Source organism: Ischnura elegans, chromosome 11 (assembly GCF_921293095.1).
Source record: "Ischnura elegans chromosome 11, ioIscEleg1.1, whole genome shotgun sequence".
NCBI classification, from domain to species: Eukaryota; Metazoa; Arthropoda; class Insecta; order Odonata; family Coenagrionidae; genus Ischnura; species Ischnura elegans.
Genome location: NC_060256.1, coordinates 101,633,420 through 101,647,778, shown reverse-complemented (window position 1 = coordinate 101,647,778; position 14,359 = coordinate 101,633,420). Strand labels below are relative to the sequence as shown.

General features: G+C 40.4%; 1 protein-coding gene across 1 annotated transcript in view; it reads right to left on the bottom strand.

Moving 5' to 3' along the window:
- LOC124167679 (retinaldehyde-binding protein 1) overlaps window positions 1-14,359 on the bottom strand; it is a 77,418-nt gene that overhangs the window by 25,308 nt on the left and 37,751 nt on the right. Inside the window, exon 4 of the mRNA XM_046545664.1 lies at window positions 12,556-12,709. Coding sequence (XP_046401620.1) covers window positions 12,556-12,709 — 154 coding nt within the window. The remainder of the gene's footprint in view (window positions 1-12,555; window positions 12,710-14,359) is intronic.

Here is a 14,359-nt window from a genome sequence, read left to right as displayed (position 1 = left end):
AGTTCATCTATATCTTTGCTGGAACGGATTTCTCTGTAAACTACAGCGTCGTCTGCAAATAATCGTAACTTACTCTGCACTACTTCGCCAATGTCGTTTATATAAAGAAGGAATAGGCGTGGGCCAATGACACTACCCTGAGGAACGCCAGAAGTCACTCTAACCTCATTGGAGACTGCACCGTCTAATACTACTCTTTGGACGCGGTCGCTCAAAAATTCTCTAATCCAGGAAATGACATCTTCGTCTAGACCATAATATCTCAGTTTTATCATTAGCTTTCCGTGGGGTACTTTATCAAATGCCTTTTTGAAATCAAGAAAAATCGCGTCTACTGGAATGTTGTCTTCCCCGGAGACTAAATCGTGGGCGAAAAGCGCTAACTGAGTTTCGCACGATCTGCTTTTCCTGAATCCATGTTGAGTTCCCATTAATAAGTTTTGCGCGTCTAGGTGTTTCATTACCGAGCTGACTACGATGTGTTCAAGGACTTTTCAAGAGATGGACGTTAAAGATATCGGCCTGTAATTAGATGGCTGTTCCTTGTCTCCACTTTTAAATATAGGCGTTACATTAGCGATTTTCCAGTCATTAGGTACTTCGTGTTGCTTGATGGATTTACTGAATATTAACTGCAAGTAGGGGGCAAGTTCTGAGGCCAGTTCTTTATATACGCGAGAAGGGATTTCGTCTGGACCAGGTGATTTATTTGGACTAAGCGATTTCAATATATTTTCTATTCCGAGCGTACTAATGTCAATAGCTGGCATCTTATGAAGACAGGGATTGTCATCGGTCTCGGGTGAGTTTTCGGAAGGCTCCGTGAACACGCTCTTAAAGTAGGAATTTAATAAATTGGCTTTATCGTAACTGCTTGTCAACACATCTCCATTGTCGTTTCTCAGCGAACATACGGTAGATCGTTTACCTTGAACTTCCCTAACATATGACCAAAATGCTTTTGGGTTATCCTGTAACTGCTCTACTAGTGTTTTTCTTTTAAAATTCGTGAACTCATTCCTGAACGCTTCCTTCGTGGCGGCTTTAGTCATCCTATATTTTTTAATTATTAGCTCGCGTTCATTAGCGGATAAATCCGTGCTGACTTTTTTCATTTTAGCATGACACGCTCTCTGTCGCCTCAATGATTTTCTCACTTCCGCGTCGTACCATCTCGGTTCGCTGCCTTCTTTTACTATTTTACTAGGGATGTAGCTATTTATTCCCGAAGTTACGAGCGAAAGAAAAGCTTTCCAAGTATTCTCTACATTTAACTTTAATACTGATTCTTGAAACTCGGGGAAAGCATTTTTCAGGTGACTCTTAAACCCATCAAAATCAGCTCTTTTAAAAATGAAAACTTTACGCTCTTTTTTAAAGTTAACAGCGGTATTTAGAGAAAACTTTGCAGTTACTACCCTATGGTGTCTTATTCCTTCGACAGTGCCAACGTTTATTACCTGATGTGGTATATTTGTCGCTAATAAATCAAGAATATTTTCTCCTCTGTTTGGTGCGGATGCTATTTGAAACAATGAATTAGATGTGAAGGTGTGTAATAAAGCCTCGCAGATCACTTTATCCCTCCCACCAGGAATGAAGCTATAAGTCTCCCAATCTATAGAAGGTACGTTGAAATCTCCACCCACAATCAAGTTTCTTTCAGGATACTTGGATGCTACGCTGTTTATTTGATTTTGAAAATCCAACATTGACGTTATATCTGAGTTAGGTGGTCTGTAATACGAACATAATAAAATAGTTTTGAATTTTGGACATTTAATTAAACACCACACAGATTCAACGCTGGTCTCAGTTACGGTTATCGCTTGGCTGACGATTGAATTCTTTACAGCTATAAAAACTCCGCCCCCAACTCGATTAATTCTATCTTTCCGATAAACAGTGACCGATTTTGGGAAGATCTCATTGTCCAAATCATCATCTGTTAGCCAACTTTCTGTTCCAAAAATGACGTTACACTTCGTACTATGAATTAAATGGTGGAATTCGGGAATCTTATTTCTTAAACTACGGCCATTAACCACAGCCACGATTAAAACTTCGGAAGTAGTATTATTGCAATTCGGAAATAATTCTGATTTGCTTTTGTCGAATACACTATTCACAGGCTCTATACCGCTGATAAATGGAAATGCATGTCTTATTGTCTCACTATCAAAATGACTTGAGCCTTGACTGCCTTTGAACGTATTGCTCGACTGACGCTTCGCGTGCTTAAATGTAATACCTGAAACGCTGATTTTTCTTTCTACTTCTCTATTCTCATACCTGGAAGAATTTTTGTCTGTGAAAAGTTTTGAACTTACCCCTTTATTTTTCAACCCATTAATATATCTACACTCTGCCCTACTCTCTACTCTAAAAAAGACCTACAGTGCTCAAATATGCTACTCGCTACACGACTAGCCGACTCGGCCGTGTAATGGACTCCCGAACGGTTCAGAGGGATCCGACACGATCGGATTGCCGGCCTAAGGTCCACGAAGGAGGCTCCGATGTCCGTGCTTTACTTCTTGTTAATCTTGTTAGTGTTAATACCTCATCGATAAACTCGAATGGAAATCTCTATAAGACCGCAGACTGAAAAATAAACTTAGCCTAATTCATAAATTCAAGAGACATGTATTTTCTGGCGAAGGTAGACATATCTTACCAACGCCAGCATACTACGTAGATCGAATCATAAAAATAATATATGAGAGATAGACTGTGGAACAGACAGATTCAGAATTTTTTCCACAATTTATAAGAGACTGTACAGACAGAATTAGAACTCAAAAATAGATTACATGAGTTATATTGTAGCTTATAACTTACTTAAACATTAATGCATGTTTCTAAATTTTCAAGACGGCTCAAAATCCTTGAAAAAATGCTTGACAAATTTATATTGATAAAAGAAGACTATAATTTTTCTTTTAAAATTCGTGAATGCATTCCTGAACGCTTCCTCCGTGGCGGCTTGGGACAACTATATTGTTCATTTATTAACTCAACGATTAAAGATTCAACCCTGGTCTCTGTTACGGTTATCGCTTGGCTGACGATTGAATTGTTTACAGCTATAAATACTCCACCTCCAGCTCGATTCCTCCAGCTAGATTTTTATTCGATCGAAATCTTACCAAGATCCGGCCAACATTGGTTAGTATCAATGTACAGTACATATTGATACTATTGTACTGTTCCGATTAATGCTCAGAATTTCGGCAAAAACGGATTAAGTTCATTGTATGAATTGCTGTCTCATATGTCCATGGAAAAATTATGTTTGTTTTGGAGTTATCCTTTAGACTAGCTAATTTTTTGCTACCTGCTCGAAACCCAAGCTAGTCTTGACCGAATTTCATTAGGCTGAGAGTCCAGATCGGAATTTCCGACATCGCCTTCATTCCTGCTACCCTCCATGTATAATGCAAATTGCACGACATTTTGGATGGTCATTAATTTTTTTTAGGGCTTTAGAGTCCATATCTACAAAGAACTTTGCTGCAATGGCTGAAAGAGGACTGAGTAGTAGATGTGAGCATTTATGTGTGACAAATTCAAAGAATACTTGTCAGTGCCATAGTTAACCTTTTCGAGCCGAGCTCCTTCGCGGGAAGTTGCTTCTGGCTCTACGAAGGGTTTGAGATTTTCTCTTTCGCCCCGTACGGAGTTTTTTTTCGGCTCGGGACTGACCAGGTAGTCGCTTCCTCCCCTTAATGACCTTTCCTAGTGGGGATAATCCTCAACCCTTTTCCCCGAGAGCGGCCCATCCCGGCGTACTTTTGCGGTCAGTTAATTGTTACCAGTGCAATTTAAATTTTTTTAAATTGTTACTGTTGCATTAAATGTCAGTTCATCAATGTATTCCTTTCATTTTGCAATGCCTGTAGAACTTTTAAACGAAGTTCTACGGTTATTTTTATGGTTTTCAGCAAAACGGCATTACATCATGGACCAACAAATACTTTAAAGGGAATGAAATCTTTCAATGTTCCTTTCAATATCTATTATTTTAAAGCAAATTTGCTTGCATAAATATAAATTCATATTACGCACGAAATAAGAAAAAATACAAAACAGAATAAATTTCCCATCCTTCTTTTGCATCCGGGCTTTGGACCGGCGAAGTTTCAGACACATCGCTATCCGAGCCACCATCCTCGTCTTCACTGTCTGTTTGTGTGAGTATTTCCAGGATCGATTGATCCGTTACTAGCCGGGACATTTTCCCAGTGCAAGTTAAGTCCAGGAAATTTGCCTAACGCTCCTCTCGGCCAAGCAACCCCGAACAGGTCGAGAACGTAAGCAAAACTAACGAAAGCGAAACGAAAGGCACTTCAAGAAAAAAATCCTGGCTGTATAATTCCAAGAAAAAATGTAATTCCACCGAAACATCATTTGAAAAAAAAATCCTTGCAGGAGGAGAAAGGGGAATGCATACATAACATTTACGGTTAAATTTGAATACACGCCAAGAAAATTTTCAAAAGAAAATTAGCTTTTCCGAGAAGGGTGAGGTTATCATCTTCCACGTACATATTTCCGTAGGAGAATACTTACACCAATATACTCTTGGGTCTTCCAGTTGGAGGATGATAAGTTTTTCCTAGAAAACATTAATGCGCTAATGTGTCCCGAAATAAGCCCGTGAGGGGCACAAAGCAGACCACCCGGATCCTGACCAGAGAAGCAAGATATGAGAGTAATTACCTGGGTGGTGCAGTTCTCTTTCATTCATGGTATGGGCTGCATCGCACAACAGGGTTCCACAGAAACCATCACAATAGGTAGCGGAATGCGTACAGATAGTTAACGGCTAAATTTGAATACACGCCAAGAAAATTTTGAAAAGAAAATGACCTATTCCGAGAAGAGTGAGGCTATCACCTTCCACGTACATATTTCAGTAGGAGAATACTTACACCAATATACTCTTGGGTCTTCCAGTTGGAGGATAATAAGTTTTTTCAAGAAAACATTAATGCGCTAATGTGTCCCGAACTAACTCTGTGAGGTGCAACCTGACCAGAGATCCAAGATATGAGAGTAACTACCTGGGTAGAGCAGTTGTCTTTCCTGCAATGGTATGGAATGCTTCTCACAACATGTGTCTACGTAAAACATTCCTTATCATACATTATCGTACATTAAATTTACGAATTTTTAGGATATGCATTAATCAGTATTTATAGCGAAATTCGTTTATAATACCTTTGCATTCAAAGGTTGGTAAGAGGTTATTAAAAATAGTCGCTGTAATTTTGGCTCACGACAAAGAACTGAGAGAATCATATTTTATTACATTACGAGGGCTTTTTTTCATAGAAGTTAAATCGAATATTCTATTGAATTTCACCGCAAATGTACATCTAGAATGTAGCTAACAAAATAACGTATTTTTTTAGATGTAAATCATTACAATATCGCTCCTACAAACTTGCTAGTGAGTTATAAAAATAACAATTAAACATTTAACCTTAGCGTCTCCAAAAATTGTTCTAGGTGATTTTCAACTCCGTTAATATGAACGCTAGAATTCCGTTTAAAATTTGGAACCAATCAGCAGAACATACAGAATGTAATTCTTTGCATTGATTTTCAATAAATGCAACATGAACGTTTTTAGTTATTTTAACTTATAAACAAATAAGTGACCATGAGCACCTTCCTTGAGTGGGTCACTAAGTGCCGGGATGGGCCGAGATAATCCCCACGCGGACAATAGGAAAGGGTCGGACCTCTCACGCCGAGAGACCCTAATGGCGGTTGGGACCCACTTGGCATTCTTGACCGCGAAATCGTGAAAACACGGCCTTTGGACTTTTGCTTCGAAAACGTCAAGCCGTGATAATCCGGCCTTCCTTCTTTAGCATCAGAAAATTCAGGCCGTGAAATAACGCCCTGCGTAGGGAAGAGGTTAACGTATTCTTAAAAAGATTTCTTTCCTTTCTCTGGGGAGAATATATAAAGTGCCTCGCAATCACCGTCTAAAACTCACTCAGCCTAACCACCTCTAGGGTGTTTGGCATGTGGTTTTCAACAATTATTTGCTATAGCGATATTATTACAGCGCTATTTAACTGTACCTCTCCTACGAATAATCAGAAAGCATTAGGGCATATTTGCCCGTTATTTTTCGTTTGAATTCATTCGATGCCCCCAGAAGAGTTTCCTTTGTATCATTTTTCGATTTTAATAACTGTCCCGCATTTATTTTATTTTCACACAAGAAAGATCTACACGTGTCTTTTTCATTTTTGCGAGAGAAATTAGCTACTTCTCCCTCATTAGACTCCATTTAGAATACGCTGCCAGTGTCTGGGATCCTCGTGAAATAGGCTTAAAAAACAGAGTTAGAACGCGTGCAAAGAGGAGCTACCAGGTACGTAAAAAATCATTGGGATAGTCTTGGGTGACTGTTGCATACTTCACATACGATGTGGATATGGAGAAGAATGGAGAAGGTAAGATGGACGGAGGGTAAAAGGAACAACGAAGTGCTGGATATGGTTGGCGAGAAGAGACAGCTTTTAGATGAGGTACGGAGGAGACAGAAGGTATGGATGGAGTTGGTGCTTAGCGGGGAGGGGATGTTGAAAATGGTGTTAGAGGGTAGAATGCTAGGGAAACGAGGGAGGAAGGAAAAGAAAAGGATTTTTAGATAGATTAAACGGGAGTAAGCCATACAGTGAATTGAAGAAGGTAGCGCTCGACGGAAAGTGAGGCTTCCAAATCACTTCTTTAGTACTCCATGGAAACCTACCTTAATCGGTAGAATACTATAATAATATATGATAAATTAAAGAGCAGTGTATTTTCCGAAGAAGTTAGCCATATATTACGAGCGCCAACATACTACAGGAAATCACATTATATAAATAAATTAAGTGAGATAGGCTGTAGACCAGTCTGATTCAGAATATCTTCTTTTCCACGATCAAATAGAGACTATAACGGCAGTGTTAAAACTCACAAAATGATTAGATGACTTGTATTGTTGCTTATGTAGAGCGATGGCTAGGTTCTAAAAACAATTATCTCAAAAATAGCAACCTTTCGGGAGAGCAAAAGAAAGTATTCATATTTTTAATTGTACACTGAAATTCAAAATCAAAAATACATTTATTAAATAATAAATTCAACAACGATTTCAGAAGGGAACTTAGGAAGCAGAGCAATTTATACAATGTGTACAGAAAGTCCATTACGTCTGTAATAAATTGAAGGAACTTGAAGCTAAAGAAAATTACGCTCCACAACGCTCAATAACTAAGGAGTTAGCTCCACAGATCACTCCTTACTAAGAGATAATATCAAGAAGTCACTATCAGAAGGAAAGTTATCGCTAAACTGGAACATTGCAAGCGTTACACCCATATTTAAAAAGGGTAACAGACATGACCCAGGCAACTACCGTCCAATTTCAATAACATCGATCATAGGCAATATACTTGAGCATATCGTCGTTAGCAATATCATGACTTTCTTGGACAGACGTAACTTCCTCCATGACTGTCAGCACGGATTCAGAAAAGGTAGATCATGCGAAACACAGCTCGCGCTATTTCATAACGATATTCTAAAATCTGGTGAATCGAAAAGACAAGTTGACGCATTTTTTCTAGATTTTAACTTAATCTGAACAAATGCATGTCGGTACATTTCTTGCGGAATTTGACCAACTATAACCATTTTTATTCTGTGCATGGTATTAACCTAGAGACAACAGACGAATTGAATTACCTGCGAGTTACCATAACCTTGAACCTCTCGTGGGGAACACGTTTAAGGAATATCTGAGGCATGGCCCGGAAGACATTAGGATTCGTCAAGCGTATTGTGGGAATATTTTCGGATGAGCAAGTGAAAGAAAGGTGCTATTTCGCAATTGTACGTCCGCAACTTGAATATGCAGCGAGTGTATGGGATCCGGTACCGAAAGACTCAACGCGCGAACTGAATAAAATACAAAGGAACGCTGCGCATTTCGTCAAAAACTGCTACGGGCGTACAGACAGCGTTTCGCAGAAGTTAAGCGAATTAGGCTGGGACCCGCTGGAGACTCGTAGGCTGCGCACTAAGCTTAGATTGCTTTAACAATTGAGAATAGATTTCTTTAAGGGCGACACGTAGAACAAAATATCAAGGACAAACTATATTTCCAGGCCCGATAGAAGCGATAAATTAAGAGAGATGTTTTGCCGAACGGATAGATATAGGAATTCGTTTTTCCCCCGGACCATAAAAGACTTAAATAAATGCTAGTCACAACTTTGTAGAGCACTTCATTTTTTATACGTAGACGGCTGGTATCCTGACACCCCATTCCACACGCCTTTTAGGCAGCTTGCGGGGTATTATGTAGATGTAGATGAACCATGAGGTATGGAATATGTGCCTTGTGGTCAATAATAACAGCCTCAGTTCTGAATTCGCACTCGCTGCCAAGAGGTCGAGGTTGTTGTTACCCCTGGTAGGTGTATTTTGCATAATAATATAATACGTAAAGGGACTCGCAGTCACCGTCTAAAACTCACACAACCTATCCACCTTTCGGGTGTCTTTTGACTTTTTGAAGTAGTTCGACTGCTTTAACCCTTCAATATCCGACTTAGGGAATAATTGACCCTTTATCTCGACGCAGGTTATCTAATCGGAGACTATGTGGAACTGAAGGTAAATTAACTGAAGCTTTGGCGTGCAAATGAGCGGTACCAGATGGCAAATCATGCTCGTAACTCATTCAAACAGCCCGCTACTTTGCCCATTCCAAAGCGCTGTTGCCATTTTCCGGTGGTCCACAGCCACGTGTTTAGCAAAGTTAACAAAATCGTTATTTTTCATCGCAGAATCACGCTTCAAAGACGTACTTGATCGCACGATTGACTGGAGTACTATGCAAACAGTTATTTTTTGATTATTGGATTGATTGATTGATTTCCAAATTGCAGTCATAGCGGTCACTTTTCGGGAGGGAGGCCCCCCGCTGGGAGGGTCCAAACACGGGCCAGCGAGGGCGAACGCGTCGAGGAAAGGGTTGAGGATTAAGGACCCTACGGAGAACCCAGGGTATAGTTTCATCTACATCTACATCTACAAATTACCCTGCGAGCCACCTCTAGGGTGTTTGGCAGGGGGTGATCAATCACCAGCATGCAGCATGCATTTGGACTCCCACATGCACACCACACCGTCCAAGAAACGTCCCGTATAATAACAAACTATACTACTATATGCTGTTAGAAATAGAATATAGAATAGAAATTCAGAAACATGCATTAAGTTTTACATAGGTTAGTAGGCTACACTACAAGTCATGCAATCTATTTACGAGTTCTATTGCTGCCGTTATAATCTCTTATTGATCGTGGAAAAAATGACATTCGGAATCTGTCTGTTCTGCAATCTATCTCTCTCATTTTATTTATATGATCTGATCTTCCGTAGTACGTTGGCGTCCGCAAGATATGGTTAACTTCGTCAGAAAAGACACTGCTCTTGAATTTATCTAAAAGGTTTAGTCTATTTTTCAATCTACGGTCCGACAGAGATTCCCATCCGAGTTTATGTAAGAGGTCAGTTACACTAACAAGACTATCGTAACGACCTTTCACATACCTGGCAGCTCTTCTTTGCACGCGTTCTACCTCTGTTATTAAGCCTTTTTCATGAGGGTCCCAAACACTGGCAGTTTGTGGTCCGCCTAGTTATTAGGGACTTCATGGAAGTGATTCGACTCAAACGTAGGAGCTTTCATTTTCTTATGCATACCCACGGACGTCATAAAACGAAAGAAATGCCTTCCTCAAATCCTTTGGTCCGCCGTGGTCGCAGCGACGTTATTTAGAAGATTGTTGACCAGGTTCGATTTATATCGACTTGTTTGTCCGACCGATATCTCGAACAACTGAGAAATTGAACGGACTTGATTGGCTACGGACGATCATAGTCCCCGGCAACCCTTGCGGTTAATAGCTATACAGCGTTCCACATTTAGTTGACAGTATGGGCTCTTATGGAGAATCGTTTCCCATGTTAATCTCCAGTTTAAGTTATTTTTGGTGAAAAAATAATTAACTTCCATCAGTTCTGAAGCGAGTTACAAGGTTTTAATCTTAAGAATAAGTTTTATGGCGCCGCTGGGCCGGGCTTCTTGCTTTTTCTTGCGCGCAGGGGGAAAATTCTCGGGCGGAAAAGGAGTTTTTTTGTCAATGCATACTATCAAATGTATATGTATATATTCGTTTGATATCCTAAACAGAGAATACTCATACGTCGTAACAGCAGTGTTTTTATCTGAATACATTGATACACGAAAGTAAGCAAGCGGCTTGGAAATAAGACGCTTTCGCCTTGGGTGTTTCAGTCCCACCGCGGAAACCAAGAAAGAGAATATTTCATAATCTGTGCGAAACATTACCCCATCCAGTGCACGCCTTTTACAAAAGGGGGCTTGGGTTTTTCCTGAAGTTCCTTTCATAGGGTACCACCAGAAGCGACCCTAGCCGAAGGGGCCGTGGGAAGAATTTACGAAGGCGTTCAGTTTGTCGTTGCATTTTTTGGAGTGAACAAGTGTTGTGTGGTCTGCTGAATTTGAGAATTGTGAAATGTATTTTACACTTATCTCTGCTGTAACACGCCCAATCAATATGTCCGATGCAAAGAAGAGGAGAAAAGGTGAGAAGCTCATAAGCCGCGAAAGACGGTGCTTAAAGTTTTCTCGTACTTAAGGGAATCTCTCAGCAGTAGTGAGGCCTGCCGAGAAACTTCGAAGGCTACTCGGTGCTCGGAGTCTACTGTTTACAGAGTGAGAAAGGAAAGCTCTCGTGGTCCATTGCTAACTCCTTCAAAAACTAAAGAAATTAGACAGCCTTACAAAAATTCGAGAGCAGTGATTTTCGACGATTTTGTGAGATCGGGAATTAGAAGGAAGGTACATGAATCCTTCGTGAAAAATATTCCTCCGACTTTAAAATCCATCTTAGACTCGGTATATATGGATAGTATTCTCCCATATTACAAAAGGACAACACTATATCTTCAACTTTATGTCTTCTTTTGGACATAGGCTTCGTGTACGAGCGCAGGGGGAAAAGAATCGTCCTTATCGAAAGGGATGATATTATTCGTTGGTGGCACCATTAATTATTTAAGGCAGCTAAAAAAATATCGTCGCGAACACAGGACGAGTATATTCACAGGCGAAAGTTGGATTAATGCTGGACAAATAGTGAACATTAGTATGCGAAACAAACAATTAGAAAACCCGCGTCAAGCTTTCCTTGCTGGACTAAATACTGGGCTTGGCCCCCACTTCCCGAGGAGGACGATTTGCAATTATACACGCAGGAACGGAAAATGGGTTCATAAAAGGAGCATCGCATATGTTTCTGTACAAAAAGAAGTCAATGGATGAGCATGAAGAAGTGGGTGGCGAGTGTTACGAGAGATGGTTTGAGCACTCACTTCTTGTAAACCTACCCGAAGGATCAATTATAGTGGCAGTTAATGCCTCTTCTTACTCATGGAAATTGGAATCCTTGCCTACTACAAGGTGGAGGAAAAAGAACATTAAGGAAATTAGCTTTGAAGATGTCAGCTTGAAAAGAGATCTTTAATTTACAATAAACCAAGTACGGGAAAATTTTGAAAAATTAAAGATTGATGATGTCTTACACAACATCGCCTTTCATGTAATACTAGCCAGAGTCAAAAAATATTGCATAATATGGGAGGAATAGAAATTTTGTCTCATTCAGGAGTGGCGATAATTTTTATTATCCTTCAATTTATTGTTATTTTTTACTTTACAGATTATTCATTATTCAGCTTGTGCATTGGATAAGTACATACATAAAATAACAAAAGACTTTTCCTTTTTTATTGCAGTAAAGGTATAGTAATTTACGCTAAAAAATTCCTTAATTTACGCCGTCTTTTGTGCGATCCCTAACTCCTTTTTGAACTATACCATTTTGGCGCCATATTATGTGTGGTTGCATACGCTGTTAGGATGCCTGCTGGCGGAGCGGAAGCTTGGCAACACTGTTATCCAAAAGGCCCGTACTGTCAACTAAATGTGGAACCCTCTATAGTCTTCTCGATTTTTCGAACCATTTTCCCTTATCTATCTATGTATTGCTGCGATTACCTTTCGAAATAATTTCAACACAAGCCCCTAAATCCATCTTACGGATTTGGCAGTTGGTTAGGGAAATCCTGCGGCTATACAGCTGAAATTTTGCATTTATTTCGTGAAAACTTAATTGTTACTGTCATAATAAAACACAATGTAAAATATACGTCAGGGACCACAAGGGATAGGCAGTACATCAAAATTATTTTCAAAATCCTAAAATGAATACGAACAAAATTCAGTAAAATATTCTCGTAACTATTTATAATCACGCACCAATGAATATTGAATGGTTTTACCATTTTTACTGGGTGTTAGAAAAAAATCGCAGCACCGTGTAGAGGTGTAGGTGTGATTAGTTCTGACTAGAGCATAATCTTCCTCCATTGCAATTGGTGTTAGCTCACCTCCGAGATTGCAGACCATGATCCGCCTCCCAAGTTGATCGCGATCGATGAGCACGTTGACCACCCCCTCCTTGAACGAACCCTCCTCCGAACTGGGCTCCAACCCGTCCAACACCGAGCCGTTGTTCGCGCGGAACTCGCACAACTTCTTGATCTGAAAATGGAGAGCGAATGGGATGTGATGAAAGCAACAGCAAGATGAAAGGAGGGAACTTCGAATTTTCGATGGGACGCAGTCCATCTTTCTCAAGTGAGGAAGAAAAGTGAATAAATCACCCATAGAGGTTACAAACATTTCAAATTCACATTTACACAAGTCGCCACAGGCGAACATACAAGCATAATTACAAATAGAATTTGAAAGAAAGAGAAAGAAACATACGGGTGACGCAGCGTGGCGTGGAGATGGAATGAAGGCCGTGCGAATTGTGGTTACACTTTCTCTGAATAGAGCAATACTAAAGTCTGTTCACTTTATCTTTGCGGGTGAGCTGGTGTGGCTTAACCGAGTTGGGGTGAGAGGAGGGAAAGTTTATCTACACGTGACTTTCCCTCTGCCAATCAGCAGACAGTAGGCGTGGTCTAGCACTTCGGAACGTCAGTCGCTCTCAGACCTCCGTCGTGTCAACTTCGTGAATCTGCTAGCTGTGTTGCCAAATCCTTTTCCCTTGCACTCCGCACCGCACCGCACCGGAGTTTTCTTATATATGTTCTTCTAAGCTCCCAGCCAATCAGCTGTCTTCTTAGCGAATCAGGAACGGGGTTGGTTTATATACTATATTTTGCTTTTCTTTCGAAGTTTCAATCCATGCATTGCATTAGGTTAGGGTAAAGGGATGTGGGAAGGGCAAATTTAGGAGTTTTATGTTTGGGTTTATTCGGAATTACGTAATCTCAGAGATTCATTATTAGTTCATTATTTGTTTTGCCAAGAGAATATTGAAATTTGTCTATTGCAGATTTTAGAAATGTTAAAATAGGGGTAATTCGTAAGTCTCTTCGTATTTGTCTATTACTAATAAACCATGGGGCTCCAATAATTTTCCTGACAATTTTATTTTCGCAAGATTGAATGCGTTTTAAATGAGTGGCGGCAGCATGGAGCCATACGGGAGAGGCATATGTTAAAAGTGGTTTGATGGATGAATTGTAAAGTAGAAGTTTGGTTTTTAGCGCCAGCGGTGAATTAGACTTCAGCAACGGGAATAAAGCAGCGTATATTCCATTTGATTTCTTGATGCTTGATTGGATATGGTTGGCCCAGGTGAGTCGTTTATCAAGCAGAACGCCTAGGTATTTAGCCGTGGCGCATTTTGGGATGCGTTTGTTGCCGTAGTAGACATCGTGGCAATCGCCGGCTCTTGGTCTTCTGCTGAAGATGATGTGGTTGCATTTTTGTGCATTGACGCTAAGCTTCCATTCAGATGCCCAGTCCTCGTAGTCATCAAGGCGGTCTTGAAGTATGTCAGCCGTTTTGCACGGATCGGAACCCTGGGCCAGTAGAGTGGTATCATCGGCGTATTGATACAGGCGGGTTTGAGGAAGGGAAGGGGTATCATTTACATAAAGGTTAAATAGGATTGGGGAAAGGATTGCGCCTTGAGGGACACCGGAAGAGATGGGTTGGAAAAAGGATGCTGAGGAATTGATTTGGACAAAGAATGATCGGTCTGAGGTAAAAGATTGAATGATTTTGGTGAGGTAAGGAGGAAGGTTGAGGTCAGTAAGTTTTTTGATTAGGCCCAGGGTCCATACTCGATCGAAGGCAGCTTCAAGGTCGAGCAGCACGCAGTGCGAGATAAGC